At 33.6% G+C, this 9,786-nt stretch overlaps 2 protein-coding genes across 2 annotated transcripts; both read right to left on the bottom strand.

Annotated features, from left to right (window-relative positions):
• Positions 1 to 839: 839 nt before the first annotated feature.
• Positions 840 to 5,846, bottom strand: LOC100175253 (7SK snRNA methylphosphate capping enzyme-like). The gene is made up of 7 exons (XM_002129664.5): positions 4,978 to 5,846; positions 4,223 to 4,688; positions 3,724 to 3,880; positions 2,788 to 2,917; positions 1,953 to 2,171; positions 1,541 to 1,667; positions 840 to 1,101 (listed from the first exon to the last, which is right to left on the bottom strand). The coding sequence occupies exons 1-7, from the start codon at positions 5,776 to 5,778 to the stop codon at positions 1,061 to 1,063; spliced, it is 1,941 nt and encodes a 646-aa protein (XP_002129700.1). The 5' UTR covers positions 5,779 to 5,846; the 3' UTR covers positions 840 to 1,060.
• A 2-nt stretch (positions 5,847 to 5,848) lies between these two features.
• LOC100185439 (ADP-ribosylation factor-like protein 15) lies at positions 5,849 to 8,524 on the bottom strand. Its single transcript, XM_002129734.5, has one exon. The coding sequence runs from the start codon at positions 8,432 to 8,434 to the stop codon at positions 7,802 to 7,804; it is 633 nt and encodes a 210-aa protein (XP_002129770.1). The 5' UTR covers positions 8,435 to 8,524; the 3' UTR covers positions 5,849 to 7,801.
• Between the last annotated feature and the right edge of the window lie 1,262 nt (positions 8,525 to 9,786).

Genomic DNA, 9,786 nt, shown 5'->3' on the forward strand with positions numbered 1-9,786 from the left:
GAAATCGAGTCACATATAATATTGATAAAAAAGTAAATATACCTGTTCACTAACATCTTTTATTTAAGTACTCTATTTTATTTATACAAAGCCCAAGTATTAATCTTCAATAATTTACAGAGCTTAATGTTCTAAATCGGTTGTTGAAGANCCGACATGGTAGTTTTGGAAGCTCCACGTTGAATAACTTTGTGGATCTCGATCTTCTGCCTCCAGAACTGGGAATCCAGGTATATATACTGTAACGTATTCTTTGTTGTAACGTATATTCGTTGTTGTAGCATACATCCGGGTTCTGCATAGTCTGGAATCTGAATAACCTTAGTTTTCTCGGTCATTATATTTTGGACACGCTAGCGAGCGGTCCGTTGTAAACCGCTGCCTAGAATACCGCCATAATAAAAGTTCTGATTGTGACAAGTTTGTTACACATTCATTCATTCTCTTAATGGCTATTGAATTTCTTTAACCCAGTGTTTACTAATGGGTTGTCCAAATTGCCGTCTTACAAAAGGTATCCTGCTTTGACAGTGTTAACATTGAGGATAATCACAACTGACTGGTCACTAATGGGTTGTCCAAATTATCAGCCAAACATAAAATAACAATCACCTACAAAGTAACATACTGGTAACTCGTAAGCTATTACAAGGTGTATGAACACCCGTATAATAACGACTGTCGCTTCCGGCCACGCGAGGATAAAGTAAGTTACATTCATTCACTCAACAGCAGTTTTTATCTCGTTTAGGCTATAATCCAGTACTAAGATTAATGCCAACAACATTGGTTCTACCCTGTGGTCACTGTTAAGTTGTCCAAATTCTCACCCATACAGAAAACCTCACCATAGAACATGTTATTTCCAGGATAGTTAAATAGCAGCATATAACACAAGGTCAAGGTGAGATTTCAAAACGCTTAAAACTGCGCAACTAAAACGGAAATATAACACATGAGCAGTGAACGGGTCATGACATTGCAGTGTTTTAACATAGGTGACATTCAAGAAATGTATTAATGCTTTAAGATTGTGTGGCAGGTCAGTTGAAAATACATTTCATTCTGGCTTTCTGTAAAGTTGTATAGGCCTTTTAAAACCTGAAAAAATAACTAAGTATTAGTTAGTTTAGTAAAAGACATAAGACAGTTTATGGCAATTGCTCCAACCCGGTGGTCATTAATAGGTTGTTCAAATTGTCAGCCATACATCAAAATAATAAAAAAATCCCTCAAAAATAATCACTCACAAATTAACATACATGGTTACTCGTAAGCTGGCACGAGGTGTATGAAACAGAACGCCCATGTTATAACGATTGTTGTGCCAGCTTACGAGTTACCACGTATGTTACTTTGTGAGTGATTTTTAAAAATTTTTATGTATGGCTGATAATTTTGACAACCCATTAGTGACCACTGGTTTGGGGCAATTGGCGTTAAGTGTCTTGCCCAAATAGAATACCAGTTACAGAAGCAACAACAGTTTATATACAGTTAGTCAATTATAGTTATAATAATAACACAACCATTCTCATACCCTCTGATCTGTTTTGTGTTGTGAGCGTCAAATATTCAACACTCTCAAAGCCAACTACTTTGATGAGATAGTCAGGAAACATGGCAGGTTTTAATTCAATAGAGTTGTAGTTTTTGTATATTCTCTCCTGAAAAAAAAGAATATTAAGAAAAAAAAAAAATATATATATATATATATATATATATATGTAGTAGGGAGAGCAAAGAAAAAAATATGGTATGGGCACCTTTAGAACACATCCAAAATCCTAATTGTATTTAAACAATTAACTGTCTATGGGAATCGAGAGAATATATTTTTATAATTCTTTGATTGTTCTTGGTTTACAACAGAATGGGACGAAAAAAAAATAAAACAAAAAGGTGTCCCATCTTCCATATCCTAAGTTTTGCATATACAACATGCTAAATACCGTTAGTTTTTTCTTTTTTCCATAAGACTTCCACTCTTGCGGTTCTATTATTAACTTCCCACCAGCTCGAAGTTGCTTAAAAAATCTCTCGAAAGTTTTTTTGAGCCCTTCATCGCCCCAATTCATATGCATCCACTTGGTAACACTCATACACATTATGACGTCATATTCAGGTTCTTGAAATCGAAGTATTTCGTCAACTTCTGGGACATAGTTGCCCTGGAAAGTTAAGTTTTTATGTCAAAAATCCGAATTTTACTTTTAAATTAGAATTCCAAAATTTATTTAAGACACTCTTTATCTTTGGTAATAGTTACAATACTTGCACCCCAGTTTTTGTATAGAAAATTACTTTAAACAGTTTCATTGTTTATTGTCTGCCTTTATTAAGTTACATTTTAGTATCTTACATTACACTTATCTTAAATATCTAACTATGTCTACTAATACATCAAATTAAGACTTGGTTGATTTATAGAAAATCAATTTACGGTTTTACATTTTTATCTAGCAGTACAAAAAATGACAGAGAAGCACATATTCATTATTAAATGAAAGTATTAAATCTTTTTTGTTCGCCCTAAACCAGGGGATCTTAAACCTTTTAAAGCACGCCCTTTATTAAAGATCCAAACAAAACTCACGACACCCTTTTTGTTAAATTAATACATTTCAATTAACAGAAGAATGCGATGCGACCAAGGAGATAAAAAACTAGGAAAACATGGATAATGATTTATTTTTACTGCCACAGCATGCTGTCCAACAACTGATAATCAATCCATAGTACTATCTGAGAGAGTTTAAGAACCACTGCTCTGAAATTTTCACTCACCTCAAAGAACAAGACATTGTTAGGAAACTCTGCAGAGTCATCTTTCCCCGTCTCCACAGGAGGAGCAACGAGAGGACCGTACATCTTTGGCATCGAGTCCGGAAACGAGGAAGCAAGTTGTGATGGGGGTCTGAATGGAAAATTTTTTTAAACAAATTAAGAAGAAACAGAACAAAATTAACAATTGTTTAATACTAAATTCTGCTCACTTTCATAAAAAATTGAGTAGGCCTAAATGATAATAACTGATCCATTTTCGGGTAGTAGGGCATCGACAGTTGTTATATAGTTCTGTTTCATATACCTCAATTTGTAGGAATGTGTAAATTTATTTTATACTTTTTACATTTTTTTTTAATGTAGAGTTGGCAATTTTAGACAACCCATAAGTTAAGTGACCAATGAGTTAAACAATGAAGCATTGCATAAGAAAACATGCGCCAACAATTAGGGATGCACATTACAGAATTTCGAATCTGTGAGATTCGAATCTAATTTCGGTATTCTGTTTAGTGACGTCATCACACTTCATCTCATACACTATATTAACAATTTATGAAATTTAATACTTTAAAAAAATATATTTTTGTGTTTGTGGGCCTTTCGAGAGTAAATGTTTCGCAACGTCTTTTCATAGTCAGCTATGTTTCATGACGCAAAAACTACCCAATAGTACAATTTTTGATCATTTTACAGCTCATGATCCAACAAGGCTGCTATGAAAGAGTCTATAAACTGACTTATATGGGTAAAATTATTTTTCCCTATAAGTACAAAAAGATTCGAAATTCTAGATTCGAAATAAAGTATTCTAGGATATCCTAAAATACCTAATTATTCTGTAATGTGCATCCCTACCAACAATGGTAGCAGCATTGAACACATAAACTCTGGGCTAGAGTGACGTCATCCGTCATAAAAAAAAAATTGTCTTACCTTACACTAGCAGTTGCGTAATGCCTGATATTTGTACGAGCAATATTAATAAGAGATCCATCTATATCGATCCCTACAATCTTCCTTGGGGAGTAATCCCTTGCTATGAGAAGAGTCAGATGACCAACGTTGCATCCAACGTCAAGAACATCTTTTTCTAGATGACAAAGAATAATTTAAAATAGTTAATTTTTTTATTTCAAATTTTTAGTACATAAATTTTGCTTATAAAAGTTTTTGTCTTGTAAAGGAAATATGAAACATTAAAATAAAATAACTTTATTTGTCTCTTAAATACGGTGTGAAGATTTAGAAATATTTTAAACGAAAAGATCCCTTCATAGTTAATAGTATATAATATAATACAGTATGTTGTGCAAAATTGGTATGACTGTCAAATTAGTATAACTGACCCCTTGCAGGATCTGATTTAGCTGGTAAAGTGGTAATGTCATTTTAAAAATGCAAAATCAGTCTTATTATTACATGAAAATCTCACCTTTAAACCATTCTCGTTTCAAACAAGTCATCCGACAATCTTGGAACTTCTTAGGATTTCTGTACCCGTAATACTGACTGTAATTTCCATACTGAAACCTAGCGTTGTTCTTTTTAAAGCTTGGTTTTGCACTTTTTACATTCGTCCCTTTTTTCTCTGTTTTCTGAGAGTTTTGTGAGGGACTACAAACAGCAGAATATTGAACGCATGTTTTTTCTGAAGTACTTTCGTTTTCATGGCTGTATAGTGACTTTTTGGCACCTTTTTTCTCAAGTGTTTCTTTCGTCTCGCTTGCTACTACAAGCAAGTCAGTTCCAGGGACAACATCCATGTTAAGTTGTGCAATGTTTTTTGCATGGATAGAAGCAGACGCTTTACGTTTGCGAGATTTTGGAGAGAAGACAACATTTCGATTTGTCTTCTGCGGAATAACGGGAGAAACGATTGGGTCTGTAACAGCAGAGGTCTGAAAAACATGATATTGCAAGTTAAATGAAGATTTAGACCTAAAACTAAACTAATATAACAATTGACCTAATTTTGTTAAACAGTATTATTAAAAAATGTGTATTAATTAAAATAGGCCTATTAAAATGTTAAAGAATCCTGCCCTGTGGTTTAAGTGGTAGGCAAATGTTTTTTTTTAAATAATGTATTGTTTTGCCGCCATATTTTCGTTAAAAAACAGGTATTGAATAAAATGAGTCCATTTAAATGTTTAAAAAAACCCTGATTATAAAAAACAAACAGCAAACCTGAGGCACATGAACAGACAACGAATTTTGATCACAATTCCCATCAAGGACCAGAAAACTTGGCTTATTTTTCTTTACTTTCATACACTTGTTATCCAGTTTCAATACACCAGTGATAGAGTCTGGTTCATTTTTTCCCTCGTCTTGTAGTGTGTCTTCTTGGTCAGGAAGAGTTCTCTCTACAAGGCTCTTTTTGCGCCGCTTACGATTTCTGCTTTTACTGTTGCTACGTTCTCTTTCTTTTTTCTGAACGCTTGGCTGATTAAGGCTTGAATTTTCTGCCACTTCCTCTGTTGGTGCGGCATTTAAACCAAGAGGGTCAGTCATATCATTTGGTATAACGATACTTATTGTTGAATTTCTAGGTGGCAGTGGACTTGATGATGGCGTTACAGCATTAAGTGCTCGGTTAACCTTTTCATCAAGCATTGAGTTAAGGTTTAAGGGATCACGTATGTTTCCCCCTAGCAGGAAATTTGTAGGTAGAATAATATCTCCTGCTATTTCTTTCTTGTGATGTGATGCACCTTGTCGTCGATGTTTAGCATTCTGTGATTTTGCTGCGTTGATGCTGCCAGGGAACTCTTCACTTGTACTGTGTCTTCGCTTACGGTGGAATCGTTTTCCCCGCACAGGAAAAGCTGACATGATGGGTTTACACTTAATCTCTAATTTTCCAGTATTTCCTGATGAAGATTGTCCAGTGTTGCCAGATGGGACTTGAACAGAGCTGACAATGTCAGGTTTTTGCTGTTTCATTGCATCGCAATTGGACGGGGACATTGTTACAGCAGTAGCCATTGAAACACTTTATTTTTACTCAATTTTAACACTTAATAGTTAAACACATAACAGTACAAAAATGTTGACCTGATTTTAAACAAAAATAAAACAGTTGTTATTATGGCACAAATACATACACAATTGTTACATACTTCATATAAATACATTAAACAACATTCTACATTCATTATGTGCAAACCAGTGTTATAACAAACTGTGTCATGTGTTAGAAAGACGCACTGAAATATAAAGTGAAATTACTTAAATAAAAACGTATATTATATCTTTACATTCTAAAACAGTGGGCACAACTTTATGAACACAGACTAGATTTTTTTGCACCCCTAGAAAAGCAAGCAGTTTTAGGCAGGTTAGAGTTTGCAACTAGCTTATAAATATGCCACATAAAAAACAACATCCGATAATTTACAATTACAAAACTATTATTTTTCCTATGTTAATATTTATGGCTAAAATTGGTTAACATGGGGGTTACTTTTGCAGAAGGGGGCAGTGATAGTTTAACAAATAATCATATAAAAACTTAAATTCGTCTTTTTGACTATAATGTCTACTGTCTAGTCTACTGATTAATGCAGTGCAGATATTTAAAGTTTTTTCTGCCCACTCTGCCAAGTGCCAAGTTTAGGGCTATGGGATTGTACCTTCAAAGTTGTATAGCCCTATTAAATTAATTTTGGTAACAAGTTAAAATCAAACACTTGAATGAAAAAAATAACCTAAATAGCCTACTGCTTTAATGTAAGATGACAGCCATGATAGCGCAATACAGAAAAAATGAACATTTAAAATAAAATTAACAAAATATTACAAAAAAAAGTAATTTTACAGACTAGACCAAACACAATATAAGACCTTAAATGTATTTTATACAGTATGATATTCAAAGAGATAAACTAACTTTGGTAAACTAGCTTTGGTATAACAGTATTTGAAACAAAAATCAATAGGCTGAAAGTAATTCCGCACCTATTTTGTGAAACATTATTATAAAGAATGCACTGTTTTAAACATTACTAAAATAAATAAACGTTTTTTATACAAAAATGGCACAATATTTTGAACATTTTCTATAGAAGCATTATATAGTCATCTTTCTTTAGTATATATAGATATGCGTAAAAATTAAAAAATGAATTTTACTTTTATAAAACGTACTATAATTTTAATAATCTGTTGACTCTGGGATTAAAAATTAAAAAAATAAAATTTAAGACAGACTTATTTTAAATGCTTTATACAAGTATTTTTTTCAGTTTTCATCATATTTCTAAAGCTATACCAACTAGGAATTTAGATATTTTCCTAAATTGGAAAAATCTTGGTCAGAAATAGATTATTAAGCTGTTATTATATAAAGCTTTTTACCATTGTGTAATGAACCAATAGTGACTTGACATTTAATTTTGTTGGGTTGCTTATTACAGTGGTTAACAAATTCTTTTGAAAGATATTTTTAAAAAATAGTGAAATTTGGTTAGAGCGTTTTTCAATTTAGGATTTGGAAGCACTTTGCAGGCTTAAGGTGGCTGTACACAGTATCCGGAATTCGTACGTTTTGTCTGTTTTGTCTGGATTTTGCTGCCGCATGCGGAACTCGGTAATGGGTTCGCATACAACTTTGCAAGCGAATTCGCATGACGGATACTGTGTACAGCCACCTTTACAGCACTGTTGGAGTATAGCGTGATAAGATATAATATACATAGAAAAACTATTGCACATAGTTTTATCATTTGTATTGTATGTCGTATATATATATAAGTATAGGTAACATAGTAAAGCTAGTTTGGAATTAAACAAGCTAAATTGTATACACTTCATTTTAAACTGCAACTTTAATAAAGAACTTATATAACATTCTCACAGTTAAGTATTTGCTGTCAGCAGAACACAACTTTGTTATGATATTCTAAAACAGCTGGAAATGCACAATAATAAACACTCACTGGCGAGACAGTAGTTTTTAGGAGAAATATAGAAAGCGGGCAATGACAAAATTCGATATCTTTTTGTTACGTTATACTCTCATAGGTCCGACTTCATTTTCATAAAAGCGCTGAAGTTCATTTCCGAATGACTCAAAATTAAGTCTCAGTCCTTCTACGTTAGTTTTGGAGCATGATTTTACAAGAATGCTTTCATTCTCTTTCATCCGGCTTCGTAATTGCAGTTCTTCAATAACAGATTCATCCGTTGAAGCACCTTCTAGGTCTTGCTTGTTGCACAGTATAAGCCAGGGTTTGGACCTTAATTCTGGGCTGTTTAAAGCTTTCATTAGCTCTGGACGTAGCTCTTCTAGTTTGTCGTGTGTGGACATACCATCTATTACGAACACTACGCCTTGTACACCAGTGTAATATCGGCCCCAATAGGGTCTTATGTTGTCCCCTCCACCTAATTCTTTGACTTTTAAAACAGCATTAGGCAATCGAATGTCTTTGACATTAAAGCCAACAGTGGGCACAACAGTGTCTGAATTTTCGTGTGTTAGCACTTTAAGTAATGTAGATTTTCCAGAGTTTGTAATGCCAATGCAGATTACATTATAAACTGGTAATTCTGGTGGGCTATCTTTACAGCAGATGCAGTGGAACATAGAACAACATAAGAAACGGCAAGCACCACAACATACTGAACCATGTTCTGCCATGATAAATGCACTCAGTGGGAAGTACAAAGTCACAAATATATTAACAGTTTATATTATAAGTGTAATATTATCTGAAAAGCTTTGTTCTTTCTAAAAAGATAAAGTGAAATCAAAGTTATAAATAAATTGTTGTACTAACTGTAACACTCCAGCACTGTGGTTCACTAATTGGTTGCTCTTTTTATAAGTAACAGATACCAGGTTTGATACTCGATGTTGCTAACAATTTGTTTGCTTGCTGGGTGCTTGGGCAAGCCAGTGATCCATATTTTTGCTTAAAAACTGTCAAAACCCCCCAAAAAATTACCAACAGACGTTACATACCTGATACGTCAATCGATATGTGCCCCATAATCATAATTTACCTAGTTCATTAGGTTTGTAGTGTACTTTATTTGTTATTAAAAAATAACCATGGTAAATTGGTATAAATATTAAGACATATTGCTGTAAATCTATTCTATTTTATGTGGGTGAGGTCTCGCAGCGTGACCCACCATGAGTCCTATGCAGTTAATACGAATATAAAGCCCTGAGCTATTAAACATATTTATTTAATACAACAAATATAATACAATCAAGTAGTTCCTTTCACTAATTTTTAAAGGTAAAAAAATAACAGCATTTTAATCTGTCTACAAAAACAACGCATCAAAACAACGTACCCACAACACACTCGTCCAGTGTTTATCCGTACACTGCGCCGCGCAAGTCGCAACGATAACAAAACGTTTGTACAGTAAGTAAACCATAAAACCATATAAGAGCGCAGTCTGAAAGTGGCCGTTCTTCGTCCGACCATGCACAAAAAATTTATATCAGAAAACCGGGGGAAATTTAGCAAATTTATTTATTTTTTTGACACAATTTTACATAACGTGGTAATCAATGCTTAAAACTATCTAGCAATACAACGCACATATAGGAATAATAATAACTAGGGCATTTTTGGATAAGGTTGTACGAAATATATCAACTGCCAGACCCAATGGCCAATCAAATACCTCATAATAAATACGCACATAACATATATACCGTTATACGTGTTACGTACACTATACGCTAACAACAACGAAAATTACTCTAGCCAAAACACTTTTCATGTTTGTCACTTACCCAATGTATAACAAATATTATTTGCTAATTACAAAGAAATAAGCGTGGGTACAACCGTTGCGTAGCCCTATTTAACTTCCGTGACACACACAGAAAACTTAATTTAACCGGTTGTACGATTACGATAATCATGGCTGGTTATCGAGACACCCTTACTATGTTTAAAATAGATTTTATTCATCGACAATTCTGAATCATACAAGCAGGGCTCTTCATGTACGCCCAATTTATTCCGC

Source organism: Ciona intestinalis, chromosome 6 (assembly GCF_000224145.3).
Source record: "Ciona intestinalis chromosome 6, KH, whole genome shotgun sequence".
Lineage (NCBI taxonomy): Eukaryota > Metazoa > Chordata > Ascidiacea > Phlebobranchia > Cionidae > Ciona > Ciona intestinalis.

Excerpts from the sequence above, each read along its gene's own strand:
- LOC100175253 (XM_002129664.5), bottom strand. The coding sequence starts at position 5,778 with ATGGCTACTGCTGTAACAATGTCCCCGTCCAATTGCGATGCAATGAAA. Across the intron at positions 4,689-4,977 it reads TGTCTGTTCATGTGCCTCAG|ACCTCTGCTGTTACAGACCC; the intron begins GTTTGCTGTTTG and ends CATGTTTTTCAG. Across the intron at positions 1,102-1,540 it reads AACACAAAACAGATCAGAGG|GTTTTAAAAGGCCTATACAA; the intron begins GTATGAGAATGG and ends TTATTTTTTCAG.
- LOC100185439 (XM_002129734.5), bottom strand. The coding sequence starts at position 8,434 with ATGGCAGAACATGGTTCAGTATGTTGTGGTGCTTGCCGTTTCTTATGT.